The 16,310-nt window shown below is 50.7% G+C and overlaps 1 protein-coding gene across 1 annotated transcript in view; it reads left to right on the top strand.

Annotated features, from left to right (window-relative positions):
• RPH3AL (rabphilin 3A like (without C2 domains)) overlaps positions 1–16,310 on the top strand; it is a 147,315-nt gene that overhangs the window by 112,285 nt on the left and 18,720 nt on the right. The window contains 1 exon segment of the mRNA XM_086686372.1: positions 8,266–8,440. Within this exon segment, the coding sequence (XP_086542498.1) occupies positions 8,266–8,440 (175 nt within the window).

The following is a 16,310-nucleotide window of genomic DNA, read 5'->3' as shown; positions in this document are numbered from 1 at the left end:
CCTTTACTGACTAGATTGCCAGAATTGTACATTTAGATTGTTCTTTAGGGGTGCCTGGGTAGCTCAGTCAGCTAAGTGTCCAACTCTTGATTTTGGCTCAGGTCACGATCCCTGGGTTGTGGGATCAAACCCTGCATCAGGCTCTGCACTGACCATGGAGCCTGCTTAAGATTCCCTCTCCCTCTCCTTCTGCCTCTATCTCTCTTAAAAAAAAAAAAAAAGGGAGCGCCTGGGTGGTGCAGTCGGTTAAGCGTCCGACTTCAGCCAGGTCACGATCTCGCGGTCCGTGAGTTCGAGCCCCACGTCGAGCTCTGGGCTGATGGCTCAGAGCCTGGAGCCTGTTTCCGATTCTGTGTCTCCCTCTCTCTCTGCCCCTCCCCCGTTCATGCTCTGTCTCTCTCTGTCCCAAAAATAAATAAACGTTGAAAAAAAAATTAAAAAAAAAAAAAAGATGTTCTTTAGCCATAATTGATTTTCCCATGCTCTGTGACTTGTGCCAGTTCTTAATTTATAAAAGTGACTAAGTGGCAACATGGAGAGTGAATGCCATTAAAGAACAATGTATTGCCTACAGTTCTGAGACAAAGGGGCATGCCATGCCACACAGGGTCACATGTGGTCAGGGGGCAGAAAAGAGTGAAGGAAAAGCCGAGGCCAGGCCTTTATTGGGGTTTCTATGGGAAAGACAAGTCAGGGCAGGGTAAATATCTGAGGATTGGCTAGTTTAAGTAATTTAGGCAAGCACTGGGGCATAGGGGCCTTCCCTGGGTGATTTAGGCAGAAGAATATTGGCTTGGTGAGTGAGAGTTACGTAAGGAGGTGATTGGTAGTGTGGACTTGGGATTGAATGGAGGTTTAAGATTTTATTTTTGGGGGGACGTCCAGGTGGTTCAGTCGGTTAAGCACCCGACTCTTGATTCTGGCTCAGGTCACGATCTTACAGTTCATGAGATCGAGCCCCACATCAGTCTCCATGATGATGGTGTAGAGCCTACTTGGGATTCTCTCTCCACCCCCCATCCCTCCCCCGTCCCTCCCCTGCTCGAGCGCGCGCGCGCGCTCTCTCTCTCAAAATAAATAAATGAAACTTTTTTTAAAATGTTAAAAAATAAACTTAAAAAACGATTTTATGTTTGGTTTTTCATTTTTTAAGTAATCTCTGCACCCAGCATGAGGCACCAGAAGACACATCTTTGGCCATTAATTTGGCCATGGGAATAACAGAGGCCAGATCTGGTGCAGGAAACAGACATGTAAATAGGCAATCTTCACGGTGTGTGCCGTGCAGTGGGAGACGCGCATGGTTCTGTAGAAGCCCCTAGATGAAAGTAATTTCCTAAAGGTTGCATTTCTTTGGCCTAGCCTAGGGAGGGAAGAAGGAACAGCATGTACAAAGGCCTGGAAGCAAGAGACAGCTTTGTGTGGTCGGGGAGTTGAGCGTGGCTGTGTCGGGCGGATCCTGAGCGTGGGGTGGGAGGAGACAAGAGAGGAGGCTGGTGAGGGAGGCAGGAGCTGGCAGAGTTCTGGGGTCTTGTTGGCCATGCTGTGCAATTTGGCTTTGATGGTGGAGCTCTGGGAGGCCACTCTGTGAGTATGCATGTGTGTGTGTTCGGGGAACGGGTTAGGGAAGGCTGTGTGGCCTGCCAGGTGGGTTGGCCCTTTAAGAGACCCTTTTTAAAAGGGCCAAAGTGGGGGCACCTGGGTGGCTCGGTTGGCCAAGCATCGGACTTTGGTTTGGTCATGAGCTCACGGTTCGTGAGATCAAGTCCCATGTCAGTCTCTGTGCTGACAGTGCACAGCCTGCTTGGGTTTCTCTCTCTCCCTCTCTCTCTGCCCCTCCCCAGCTTACTCTCTCTCTCCCCCTCTCTCCCTCAAAATAAGTAAACAAACTTTTAAGAAAACAAATAAATAAAAACAAAATGGCCAAAGTGTTAGCAAGAAGACATCTCTATAACAGGCCATTTCCTGTGGCTTTTCAAGGTTGGGCCAGCTTGTTAAGCAGACAGAACACAGTCTCCCTGAAGACAGAGTCCGAGTTCTGTCCCCTGAGAATGATTCCTTTGCTTTGCCTTCTTCGTCTGTTCATTCACTCTGTCAGCCAGCAACGTCCTTGCTGCGCGAAGCCTCCTCACTGGGCCTGGGAAGGCGGGCATGGCTCGTGGGGGTGGCTCGGGCACAGCCTTGCCCTTGGGCTCACAGCTTCCTGACCGGGTAAGATGCCGGGGCAGCAGGTCCAAATGGCCTCCAGGAGCACAGCAGAGGGGCTCTGGTTCTGCACGAGGTGGCACAGAAAGCTTCCTATGGGCAGTGTCACTGCCTGGTGGGAGACGAGGATGAAGGACGCCTCAGGTGGAAGGCACAGCACGTGCCACAGACTATATCCCTGCTCCGATCCGGGTGTGGACGCCTCACTTGCATTCATGCAGGTGCACTCCGGAGTTGCTTGGGAGACAGGGAGAGGCGGTAACACGCGGACGGGGTGGAGCAAGGGGCAGGGACAGAGGTCTTAGAAGGCGTCCCTTTGCATCCTCCCCAGTGGCCTCCCTAGGATCCTCCTCTTTCCAGAAGGGCCTGGCAGTCACTACCTTGTCCAGCCACAGCCATTTAGGAAATGGCAGTGATTGGCGATTGTTATCGCGGTAATTAAAATTCCCTGGGAACAGCTTGGCTAATATCCATCAGTATCTGCAGTCAGGTTGGCCGTGAGCTGCAATCCTAATGAAAACCTCGAAGCAGAGCACAAAGCAGTGCCACGGGGAGGATTGAATGCCGCTGGCCACCCCTGCAAGGGCCACGGCGGCCGTGTGGGCCTTTTCTTATTTAATGGCATTTTCAAGCCTGGCTGCTTTGCTGGCCTTATCACAGCAAACCACACGTGGGGAACAGAGTGGGGCTTTGCAGAGTCCCACAGCTTCTCTAGAAAGTGAAGGTTTTCCAATTTGTGGAGGGCTTTTCCCGCTGCCGTTCTTGGAGAGGGTGTTGGGCCAGGCAGCGGGCGTCGGGCCTGGATGCACAGAGCAGAATCGCACGATTAAAAGCTACTGGGGTGCATTTTGCAGAGTGGGGACAGGCACCGAGGCGAGAGAAGGTCTGAGGATGTGCATGGATTGGCATGGAGGGGAGGAGGGGGGCAGCTCAGAAGTCAGCCCAGCTGGGATCCCTCATTCCTCGCCTCGGCGGTCCTGCTCTCCCATGTGGAAGGCATTTTCCAAAATAATGTGTTTCGTGCACCCCTGCCCAGGTGTGCCCTCCACATTGGGCAAGGCACCTGTGTGCTCTGGTCCCCACCCCACCCCCGTGGGGCCTCAGGAACGGCAGCTCCTCTGTCTGGAGGATCACTGGACTTCCTGGTCTTCTGACCTCTGTCCACTGCGGCAACATCAAGCCTTCCGCCTGGGTTGCAGGACCAACATGAGAGAAGCAGACAGACCCCAGGCCCCGTGACAGTGGACCCACTGGACCCCAGGGAGATGCTGCAGGCCTGGCAGTCCCGTGGGGTCATTGCCCTGCTGAGCATAAATATCAGGGTGAATTATAAGAAATTAATGGGGGGATTTATAGGTCAAAAATGATTGAATACCAAAAAACGTTGCATGTTTGTGCAGTTCAGCCTCATACTTTGGATCTTGGGCTGTTTATCCTATTTCCCAAAAGCACTTTACTGATCGGTATTTGTTTAAGCCCTGGGGTAAGGGCGGAGGTGGATCCTTGCGGCAGGAGGCGAGGCTGAGAGCCTGGGGCCCTCTGGCCATGATGTTCCGGGGGAGTCAGGGGCAGCCAGGGCTATCGGTCTCGCTGGTGCCTGAGGAGGGGCTGGGAGGTTAGGTCGGGGAGGTTCGCTGGAGCTTGCTCTGCACCGGCACGCCCTTCTAGGCTCCTTTGCTTGATCCCTCTTTTAGTCTGAAACAGTAAATCCACTTGATTAATTACAAGAACTTGGGTGAAACCCCCAGGCCACTTCTGCAGGAAGGTGACAACTCTATGGATTGGGACACGTTCCAGCAAACCACCCGTAGCTGCCAATGTTTATTGAGCACCTACTATGTGTCAGGAACTTGAAGACACAATGGTGAGCCAAGTGCCCCGGCCCTCCCTCCTGGATGGTGGAGCCTCATGGCCTCTACCAACGAAAGGGCCAGTCATAAGGTAGACACAACCGAAGTGGCCAGCAGGGGATAAACGACTAGATAAGAGGCGGTACGTACCGACGATAGAATACTGATCAGCCTCAAAAAGGAAGGAGGTTCTGACACATGTAGCAACAGAAATGAACCTGAGGCCATTATGCGAAGCGAAAGAAGCCAGTTACAAAAAGATCAATACTATTCCGTTCGTATGAAGTACCCAGAGTAATCAAATCCTCAGGAAGTAGAATGGTGGCTGTCGGCGGCTGGGGAGACAGGGGAATGGGAGTTGCTGTTTCATGGGTGCAGAGTTTCTATTTTACGAGATAAACAAAGTTCTGGAGATTGGCTACACAACGTGCACGCACTTAACACTACTGAACTATACGTTTAGAAATGGCTAAGATGTGGGGCGCCCGGGTGGCTCTGTCTGTTAAGCCTCTGACTTCGACTCGGGTCACGATCTCACCGTTTGTGAGTTCGAGCCCCGCGTTGGGCTTTGCGCTGATAGTGCAGAGCCTGCTTGGGATTCTCTCTGATCAGTAAAGTGTTCTCTCTGCCCCTCCCCCACTTGTGCTCTGTCTCAGAGTGAATAAATAAACCTAAAAAGTAGTTAAAAAAAAATGGCTAAGATGGTAAATTTTATGTTATGGATGTCTTCCACAATTAAAATTTGTTTTCATTTAAAACAAAAAAGGAGAGAAAGGAGGATGCACACGCAGGGGCCAGGACCGTAGGCCCAGCTTGTCCAAGATGAGGCCCCATGAGGATTAGGAATGGGTCTGGCCCTGTGAAAGTCCCGAACGCATCTCTATAGTGTTTCTGGGTCTCTCCCACTGAGAGCCACACAACAGTGAAGTGTTAAACACATCACTGAATCACCCACAGTGTCCTCCTCTCCACTCCCCTTCAAACAGGGCACCTGAAGGGGTGTGCTCTCCACCTGTGACGGTGTGCCCCAGGGGTGACAGTGAGGTCCCCATCTTCCCTCCTGTGGCACCTAACTTGTGGCCCCAGGTCCTGACAAGCACCTCCCCCACACCCCATGGGAACTGCTCCCGAGCTGGGTCCCTAGACCAGACCCTAGATCCCAGCAGGAGGTACAGTGCAGGGTTCCCACCCTGAAGACACCTAGCACCCCACTTCAGACTCAACTTTTCTTCCTGGAGGGTGGTCTGACGATATGTACCATCGTGTAAATGTATACACATCCCTTGACCCAGCAGACCCACCCCTCAGAGTATTTTCTAAGGCAGTAAACAACACCTGTCTGACGTGGGTGCAGAGGTGATGGTTGTGGCACTGCTCACAAGAGTGAAAATCCGGAAACCATTTAAATGTCTGTCAGTGGGAGCGCCTGGGAGGCTCAGTCGGTTGAGCGTCCGACTTCAGCTCAGGTCATGATCTTGCAGCTCGTGAGTTCGAGCCCCACGTTGGGCTCTGTGCTGACAGCTCGGAGCCTGGAGCCTGCTTCGGGTTCTGTGTCTCCCTCTCTCCCTGCCCCTCCCCCACTCATGCTCTGTTTCTCTCTCTCAAAAATACATAAACATTAAAAACTAATAATAATAAAATAAATGCCTATCAGTGGAAGGCTGGTTTGATTAAGTTTAATAAATCCAAACTATGAAGCCATTAAAAAGTGACAGTGGACAGTTGCCATAATCTATAGTTAAGTGACGGGGGGTGGGGTGGCACAAACATGGGGTTGCATGTATATGATCGTTCAAAAAAAAAATTGTGTATATGGCAGGGTATACAGATGGCTCTTGAGGGCTTGCTTCATTTGGTCCCCCTGAGGCCCAGTCCGTGTTGGGAGGCAGGAGGCTGGTGTGCTCAGGGGAGGGCAGGCAAAGCCGGCACCAGTGGGGTGCACAGGCTTCACTTAGCACAGGGAGGCCGAATGAGCCCCTCGCCAGCCCCCCATGGCCTCTTGGGCTTGGGCGTCTGTTCTCAGGAACCATGCAGGGGCTCCGCAGAGTCCATGATGATGTCTGACCTGCTGAGGGTTTATTCAGCACTCGGCCACATTTCCTGAGCATCCCCTTTGCATCCGTAAACTGTGGGGATGAGACCCTGAGGCCTTCAGTGTCTGAGGCCAATAGAACGCTGGACTAGCCTTGGGCATGTTGCTTAAGTTGTCGGAGCCTCAATTTTCCCACCTGGAAAGTGGGGATAATAGCAAAACTCCTCAAAGAACTATATCCCCAGATAGATGCCTTTGGGAATGGGGAGGAGACTTTAATTTCACACCCAATGAATTTTTGACCACCTGTACCTGCTACCAATTCACATAAATATTTATTGTAGGAGGCTCCGTGAAAGGATCAGAAAGGGTTTTTAAAAGGAGGATCCATGAGGCATTCATCCCACCAGATGGGTGCTATGTTATTAAAGAGCCACTCAAAAACAGGCCCTTCTGCATAGGGTAGCTGGGAGGGAGGAGGAGTGATTCAAGCCAGGGACAGGGTTCGGACTCAGTCCCCCCATGCCTGGCACTTTGAAGCATGAAGAGATGACATACGATAGTTGAGTGATGTAACTGTTGCAGTTAAGTGCTGAGTCTATGCAGATCAATTAGTAGGGTTGAGCTTCTCTGGGAAAACCTGCTGAGTAGATCCAAAGCAGAAAGTACTCCACATTGAGGAATCCTGAGTACACTGGTGTATTAAAGGCTCTGATAAGTCCTGCAGTGATGCTTGGTTTAACCTAGTGCTTCCCAAGTGTACATGATCAGAAACCTTATTTTATTTTATTTTTTTGGTTCGGCCATGTCAATATCCCGCAGAACTAATATGCAGAGGAAGTTTGAGGATTAGGAAAATCTGTCCTAGAGAGAATCAGGGCAGACTCTGGCCTTCTGATTTTATTGATGAAGTGCAGATTCTGCCTCAGAAGATCAGGGACAGAGCTTGAGATTCTATATATATTGTTTCACATTTTATTTATTTATTTATTTATTTATTTATTTATTTATTTATTTAATCAATCTCTACACCCAATGTGGGGCTCGAACTCAAGACCCTGAGATCAAGAGTCGCATGCTCTTCCAACTGAGCCATCCCGGCCTTCTGATTCTCTTTTTTGAGTAGGGAACTTGGTCCACTGGTTGTAAAGCTTCCACGTTTGTCAGATGAGGTGGGGGGGGGGGGTGACAATGATGGTTGTGCGCATCAGGTCTGTTGAGTGACTGCGCCCTGCCCTACACTGGCCAGCGGGGCCTTAACATTCGTTTGAGAGTCTAGTCCTCGGGGCGCCTGGGTGGCGCAGTCGGTTAAGCGTCCGACTTCAGCCAGGTCACGATCTCGCGGTCCCTGAGTTCGAGCCCCGTGTCAGGCTCTGGGCTAATGGCTCAGAGCCTGGAGCCTGTTTCCGATTCTGTGTCTCCCTCTCTCTCTGCCCCTCCCCCGTTCATGCTCTGTCTCTCTCTGTCCCAAAAATAAATAAACGTTGAAAAAAAAAAATTAAAAAAAAAACAAAAAAAAAACAAAGAGAGTCTAGTCCTCATGGCTGCTCCGTGAGATGGATGCTGTTCCTGCATTCCACCTACTGGTGATGAAACGGGATCTGGAAGGTTGAAGTGTCCACATCTCACAGCTGAGGGATGACGGATCCAGGGTTCAAACCCAGGGCCGTCTGCTCTGAACCGCCAAGGCTCGCTCTTCTCTAAGAAGGTCACATTCCTTCACACTCTCCCACTCCTCTTACTAAATACCCTGAAAGTATTTCCTTCAATGGCAAAGAAGTTATAGAGCGCTTGGTGTTTTATGAAGTAGGCATTAAGGGTTCAGGAATCTCAGTTGCTGCTCTGAATTCTAATCTGGGGCCCTCTGGGGCCTGGGCCCTCCCTGAGCCTTCACAGAGCTAGACTCATCCCTGGGAAGCTCTGGGTCCAGTACTGTGCTGTGACCCAGCCCCCCACCCCCCATGTCTTCTAGCCTCTTGTCGCTTGCTCTGCCCCAGAGCCTCAAGGGAAGGTGCAGGTGGCAGGGAGGCAGGTGGCACCTCTTGAGCACCCTCTAGATGCCCACCAGGCTGAGCACTTTCCAACTTTGCAACAGGAGAGGCGGGTGAGCCCGTGCGGGAGCATGGTGCAGGGAGCTGCTCTGTGTCCCTCGCTCTAAGTAAATATCACCCCTGCCAGGTCTGGAAGAGGTCAGGGGCCTGGTTCTACCGAGGGCTCCCTAAGTACATCCTGCCACTGAAGACCCCCGGCCGGGCCGATGACCCCCACTTCCGACCGTTGCCCATGGAGCCCACCGAGCAAAAGCCCAGAAGCACCGAGACGAGCCGCGTCTACACGTGGGCCCGAGGGAGAGGTAAGTCCCCCTCGCTCCCTCTCCCAGGAGAGCAGCTGTCACAGTCCAGCTGTCAGCCAGCCGCCAGTGCCACAGGCACCAGGCCAGCGTCTGCCACACCCTCTGCGTGGCTCATGCTGGTGCTCTGTCCCCGAGTGCCTCCAGCTGCCCCGCCTGCACCCACGTGGGCACCTTAGCACAGTGACGGCTTGCAGGGGGAGGGTCCGCCGGAGGCTGATTCCCAAACAGGCACCAGTTTGGGGGTGGGGATGCTACGAGCCCTCGGATCTTTGCGGAAATGTGATAGCCGTTGGGGTTTTTGGCAAAGTATTGAAATGTGTCTTTCCGAAGCTGGCCTGTACCCTCTCTTCTCGGACCCGTCTCGCGTCCCGGGAAGGGCGTCCTGGGAAGGGAGGACTCCTGACGTCCTTGGTCCTAATGAGCAAAATGACTTTGCACCCAGGGCACTTTGGTATTTGTGGAGGCCGCGCTGCCGTGGCCAGCATCAGAAGGGGTGCTCAGCCCCACTGGTGATAATGGTACCTGCTGCGGTAGGTGGCCCTCCATGGCTCACACAGCACTTTTACGTTCGTGATTTTGTTTCAAAGTTGCAGGGGCGCCTGGGTGGCTCAGTCGGTTAAGCGTCCGACTTCAGCTCAGGTCACGGTCTCACGGTCTGTGGGTTCGAGCCCCGCGTTGGGCTCTGGGCTGATGGCTCAGAGCCTGGAGCCTGCTTCCGATTCTGTGTCTCCCTCTCTCTCTGCCCCTCCCCCATTCATGCTCTGTCTCTCTCTGTCTCAAAAATAAACGTTAAAAAAAAAATTTTTTTTTTTAAAAAGTTGCAGAGGCAGTCCGGGCAGCGATTTAGTAGCCCTGTTTGATAGACGTGTAGCCTGAGGCCCAGAGGGAAGGATGGACTTCCTGAGCTGCTATATGGCAGAGCTGGGACCAAAAGGCAGGGTCTTGTGCTCTGGGCCCTGTCAGGGTACCTCTGTGCCCCTCTGGCCCAGGGAGGAGTTGCAGCCCGGAAACAGAATGTTGCTTTGAGGGGTTGGGGAGGGGAGGCCCCGAGGGCCCTCCCCGCCCTGTCTGCTCAGCATCCGCACAGCACACATGTTCACATGCACAGGTGTGCACACACACACCCCTGGGAAGGGCAGAGCCCCCATTCCTCAGCCACGCAGACACAGATGGCCTTTTAATTACGTGGGCGAGGCGGCCAGTGGCCCACACGCTTGCCGTTGGCACGGCTTATTTACTGCCTTTGCGCTGCGGCCAGGCCACGCCATGTGGAGGCCCCCATGTGAGCTTGGTGTCCCTCCGAAGACTGGGTCACAAGTCTCCAGGCTCCCAGAGCACGAGGCAGCACATCCTTCATGCCAAGGCCCCGGGCCAGTGCATCGCAGCCCTGTGATGATCCACATTTTAGTCCCAGGCAGGGAGAGGTGGCCCAGACAGATGACTTCTGTGTCTCACCGTGGGCACCAGAAAGGTGAGGGCTGATGGCCCCAAGCTGGTTGGGGAGGCCCAGGAGGTGTCTGCATACACCCACGGAAGGCGTACATCGGGAGTGCATGGGGTACATGTGGTGGGCAGACTGAACTTGAGGAAACCCACAGTCCTGCGAGGAAGGAAGAATAGGAGCTGGTGGAGGAGGCAAAGGAGGCGCAGCTGGGGACGTAGGAGGAAAGCTGCGAGGTTCTGCGTCACAGGGGTTTGTAAGCAGGGGCCACAAACAAGCCGACTGTCCCTAAACTGCTTCCGAGCCTGATCCCATGGTTGTCCTCTCCGATTAGCCTGTGCAGAAGCCAGGATCTGTGCCTTCTGGCTGAGTTTGGGTCCCCTGGCCATCCCAGAAACAGCTATGTACTCACCGAGGCACTCGGGTGGCTACGGGATAGTTGTGGGAGATCAGAGGCCCGAGCCAGACGCAGCCATCCTCACAGCTGGTCCAGAGCCTGGGGGCAAGGGGAGGTCAGCCCCACGCCAGCCCTTCTTTGGCTTCCTCCTGGTCGGTATACATGGCCTGGAAGTCAAGCCTGCAGCAACTTCAGGGGAAAGGTCTGCCTTACCTGTCTGGGAAGCCCCCCAACCTGCCAGGGGGCCGCTGCCTCAGTCCTGGTTCCTTCTCAAGCTGGGCTCGAGGCTGTCAGACTCCTAGCCGCAGATAGCCCCCAGCCGGCAGCCTTGCAAATCTGGCATAGGGACGTCACTGGACCTTTCCTTCCAGACCACTGATGATTGGGGAACCATTGAGCGTTTCTTGAGCTCCAAGAGTCGCCTCCCCTCCCCAGCCCGACCATCAGCAGTGCCCAGGTGCTGGGCAGCTGGCTGGGGGTAGAACTATAGTCTGCGGTCTAGTTTAGAGCCTATCTGGGAAGCCCAGCCCTTATAGCACCCCATTCAGCCACAGCTGAGCTCAGGGCCAGGCAGAAATGGAGTGGCCAGCATTGGGGTGTGGACTCCTCTGCCTGTTTGAATCCATTGCTCATTTCATATTAGGTGGTTTATTTTCTCCTTGATTTATAGGTGCTGCTTATGAGTTAGGGATGTTAGATGGCTTGCAAATGTTTTCCTCCTTGAATTCCCGTTTCTTTCGACCCCAGCCTTTACTCACACTATTCTGCCATTCAAAAACGACTTCTCTTCATTTCTGTCAAGTCAAGTATGTCTTTCATTGTTTTGTGGTTTCTAGGTTTCCCGTGTTGCTTCGAAGTGCCTTCCTCTCCAAAGTTAAAAAAAGATACGCTAAATAAAAAAATCTAATGAGAATAAGGAAATTACTTACATATGAGGAAATTACCAAAGAAGAAACAAAACCCAACACCAAATATTATATTCACTGATAAAGCACCAAAGCCATGTTCTATCGAAATGCAAGTCAAGAATACCCCCATCACCACCATCATGTGACAGTATTTTGTAGTATTTAACTAATGCAATAAGGCAAGAAAATAAAATAATCTGTTACTATTAGAAAAGAGAAGAAATTTTCTTACTTACAGATGATATGCTTATATATCAAGAAAACCCAAGAAAGCCTGCTAAAACACACACTAGGATTAATAAGAGAATTTGAGAACTGACAGGATACGAAGTAAAAGTACACAAGTACAAATCAATAGTTTACTCTGTGCTGACTAATTAGAAGGAAAAATGGGAAAATTCACTCATAATTGCAGCAAAAATTACAAAATGCCTAGAAGCAAATTTTGAAAGAGAATTACAGGTCCAACATGAAGACAATTATAGAATCTTACCAAAGGACAAAAAGTAAGACACAGAGAGGCAGACAAAGATTTTGGTCCCTCCAAATTAGTTAAGTGTAACAATTCCTACCTGATTCCCAGTGGAGTCTTTAGAAAGGAATGGACTCAAATGTTCCGTTCTCCATTGGAGAAACAAAATGTGGCATAGTCATGTAGTGACATATCAGTCGGCCTTGGGGCACCAGAGTGGCTCAGTGGGTTAAGTGTCCGTCTGACTTCGGCTCAGGTCATGATCTCTCGATTAGTGAGTTTGGGCCCTGAGTCTGGCTCTGTGCTGACAGCTTGGAGCCTGGAGACTCCTTCAGATTCTGTGTCTCCCTCGCTCTCTGCCCCTCCCCCACTCACTCTCTGTCTCTCTGTGTCTCTCAAAAATGAAGAAACGTTTAAAAAAATTTTTTTAAAGAAATATTAGTCAGCCCTAAAAACGGTTGAAATACTGACACCAGTTGCAATACAGATGAACCTTGCAGACTTTATGCTAAGTGAAAGAAGCTAGAGACAAAGGCCATGTAGCATATTGTTGCAATTACATGAAATGTTCGGAACAGGCAAATCCATGGAGACAGAAAGTAGATTCGCGATTGCCAGGGGTGGTAAGAGGGGAAACGGAGTGATTGCTGATGGGTACAGAGAACATGTGATGAAGATGTTCTGGAAATGGACAGTGGTGATAATTGCGCGACTTAATGAATATTCTAAAAACCACAGAATCCTATGCTTTCAAAGGGTGAATTTTATGGTATGTGAGTTATATTTCAATTTAACAAAATGTGTCTTTTTATTTTATATTTTTTTAACTTTATTTATTTTGAGAGAGGGAGAGAGATGAGGGAGAGCATAAGCAGGGGAGGAGCAGAGAGAGAGAATCCCAAGCAGGCTCCACACTGTTAGCACACGGCCTGACACAGGGCTTGAACTCACAAACTGAGAGATCATGACCTGAGCCGAAATCGAGGGTAGAATCAGAAGCTTACTCAGCTGAGCCACCCGGGTGCCCCAAAAATGTGTTTTTCTTTTTTAAGAATTATTTTATTTTGAGAGAGAGAGAGACAGCTCACGTGATCAGGGAAGAGGGACAAAGGGAGACAGAGAGAATGTTAAGCAGGCCCCATGCCCAGCGCAAAGCCCGATGTGGGGCTCCATCCAACGACCCTGGGATCATGACCTGAGCCGAAATCAAGAGTTGGGACACTCAACTGACTAAGCCACCCAGGTGCCCCAGAATGTTTTTTTTTTTTTTTTTTTAAAGAATGGCAAGGTAGTTTATTCATTTTTTTGCATAAACTTTTTTTTTACTTTATTCGTTTTTTAATTTTATTTTTAAAAATTTACATCCAAATTAGTTAGCATATGGTGCAACAATGATTTCAAGAGTAGATTCCTTAGTGCCCCTTACCCATTTAGCCCATCCCCCCTCCCACACTCCCTCCAGTAACCCTCTGTTTGTTCTCCATATTTATGAGTCTCTTATGCTTTGTCCTCTGCCCGCTTTTATATTATTTTTGTTTTCCTTTCCTTATGTTCATCTGTTTTGTCTCTTAAAGTCCTCATATGAGTGAAGTCATATGATTTTTCTTTCTCTGATTAACTAATTTCACTTAGCATAATACCCTCCAGTTCCATCCACGTAGTTGCAAATGGCAATATTTCATTCTTTCTGATTGCCGAGTAATACTCCATTATCTTCTTTATCCATTCATCCATCGATGGGACATTTGGGCTCTTTCCATACTTTGGCCATTGTTGATAGTGCTGCTATAAACATTGGGGTACCTGTGTCCCTTCGAAACAGCACACCTGTATCCCGTGGATAAATGCCTAGTATATTCATTTTAGAGGGAGAGAGAGAGAGAGAGGGAGGGAGGGAGGGAGGGAGGGAGAGAATGGGGGAGGAACAGAGACAGAGAGAAAAAGAATCCCAAGCGGGCTCTGCACTGTCAGCACAGAGAGCCCGAAGCTGGGCTTGAACCCACGAACCGTGAGATCATGACCTGAGCCGAAAGCAAAAGTCGGATGCTTCACCAACTGAACCACCCAGGCGCCCAAGAATGGCAAGGTAGTAGAAGGAACTGCCTGACCAAATAAAGCTTATTCTGAAGGTACTATAATCAATACAATTGTATAGCATTGTCACCAGAATAAATAGAATATTTACTTATAGAATAAATAAATAGATTAGTAGAACAGAATAGAGAAATAAGAGATCTAAGGACGTATGGAAGCTGAACATAGGTAGTTTTTCAATTCACTGGGAAAATAACAGGTTTATGTCACAACTGAAATTAGCATAATTAGATTTCCACCCCGTTCCATGTGTATTCAGAAACACACTGCAGGTAGGTTAAAGATCTAAATGTTAAAAATAACACAGAGAATGTATTAGAGAAAGATCAGAAGCGGTTTTGCCGCTATGTTATCTCAAAGAGAGCCGGCGAGGCTGAGGCTGTGGGACCTGCAGCCGGTTGACTGACTACCTGACTGGCTACCCTCTCCCTCTTTTGACACGGGCTGTTGATTTGGGCCAAGAACTTGCCTGCAGACCCCTTGGTAAGCCCTCTCCCAGCTCGTTTATGGCAGGACATTCGTTGTTTCCCCAGGATGGGGCGAGGAATGGTGCGGCCTGAGTGGCCCCGGCTGCGATCTGCATGCCTCTGGGAGACTGCACACTCCCACCTGCTCAGCCTAAATGGAGAGCGCTCCATGCTGCTTCCCCCGGGCAGGCCACTGCTCCAAGTTGACGGCAGCAATGAATGCAGCCCGCTTTGGCACCCTCCTGGGTCTCTCTGTTCCCCTGTGAAATGGAAGGTGTAAGACGTGGAGCCAGTACTATGGGTTCTTGGGTCTTAATCCCTTTAGAGCCGGGCCCACCTCTTCCGTAGACTTCTTTCCTTTGAGCTGGATTCCCGCCGTGGGGCCAAGTGCAAAGATATTTGCTGGTGGTAGGGGTGGTGGGTGCCATATTAACCTGGCATATCTGGGTAATACGAGCTTCCTTTTTTTTTTTTTTTTTTTTGCCACATGCTAGAAAATTAGGGAAGGCACCTGTAGCTTTGGTTCAGCAGCTCGGTGATGTCAGGACAGATGTCTTTATAATTCTTGCTCTTTCCCTCGTGGTCACAAGATGGTTGCTGCGGTTCTAGCCATTAGTCACTCACTACAAAGAATGGAAGAAAGGTCAAAGGGAGACTGGGCATTGGATGAGCCTAATTCCGTTTAAGACCTAGACAGAGAGCCGAACTGATCTGACTGAAGTCATTACCTGTGGAAATTATTCTGATAGGATTTTGTGCTTCTCTGCCTCCAATGGCAAGGATCCTTAATATGATGAGGCTTCTTATTTTCTTCAGCCCGCAGTGCTCTGACTGAGGCAACATTGCCCTGGACCTGCTTAATGGTTGGTCTACACCAGCTTGCCCGTCTGGGGCTGAGCCCCTGAAATTGGGGGCCTGAAGCCCTGAGTCTAGAGTCCATGCATTGGTCAAAGGGCTTTCTAGGATATGTGCACTTTTCTCAGATGGGAGCCAGAGAGCTGGGGTTCCTGGGAGACCGACCCCCGGATTGGTAAGGCTTTGCTTACCTGCCTCTGCCTGGGAGCCTGGGGCTGGGAAGGTGGGAGGGCACCCCTTGTGTGAAGCCCTCATCACTGCCCTGTGGCCTGGCCAGACTCTGGAGGACTTTTCATATTTCACTTCCACCCTAGTCGCCATAAAGCCTTACCCACGGGGTATAAACAGCCATTTCCTCCATACTCCATCCCCCCAGAGATGGCAGAGAAACCTTGATGGGCCAAAAGGCCCCTGGCTGAGGCACAAGCAGACCTCTACAGCTCCCATGGCTGTGAGGCAAGTTCACTTTCCCATCTCCGCTGAGGCCAGGGTCACCGTCCCTCTCCAGGGTCCTCCTACCTCCAGCCCCCTGGCATCCCCTACGAACAGAGCACAAGCTTCCTAGATGGATTTGAACAGATTTACACACAGGTCGACTTCAAGGTCTGTTCCAGAAACGTACTTCAAGGTTTTGGATTTGTTCCAGTTGGACAGTTTTGAGAAAAACAGAGGGGTGGGTTTCATTGCTACTTCATTGGTTCACTAAATTTTAAACGATTTTTTAAAAAATCCTCAACTGTGGTTCCGTTGGCAGTCTAGCGAAAGCAAGCTTCAGGATTGTTTGGGTTGAACAGTCTGGTTCAGATCAGGCTACACATGTTTACCCTGGGCCACCCTTCCGGAATGACCCCGGCTGACCCGCCCGTGCCACCACGTCCAGTATACTGGGTGCTGTGTTGGCCACAGTCAGAGTTCTGTGGCTCACGGTCGTTATCTCATCTGATGTTCAGACAGCCTGTGGGGCAGCTTCGGACGGCAAAAGTGGTTCTTCGTGATGGACGATCCGACCTATATAGGCTGCAGCCCAGAGGCGTCTGAGTCCCAGCCCATCCCCCTCCCCTCTGAGTTCAACACAGAATAAACCGTTGCCCAAATCACCACACACGCACCAGCTGTCCCCTTTCAGACTTGGCGAGAGGATTTTGGTCGCCAGGAACAGAGACCACCACCACAGGCAGCCCCTGTACAGGCATAGCCACCAGGCTGCTGGGAAGGTCTGTCTCCCAGAAGCAGGGA

Source organism: Puma concolor, chromosome E1 (genome assembly GCF_028749965.1).
Source record: "Puma concolor isolate L17-30 chromosome E1, mPumCon1.1.hap2, whole genome shotgun sequence".
Taxonomy (NCBI): Eukaryota; Metazoa; Chordata; class Mammalia; order Carnivora; family Felidae; genus Puma; species Puma concolor.
Note: the sequence above shows the minus strand (reverse complement) of the source record. Positions and strands in the feature narration are given on the sequence as shown.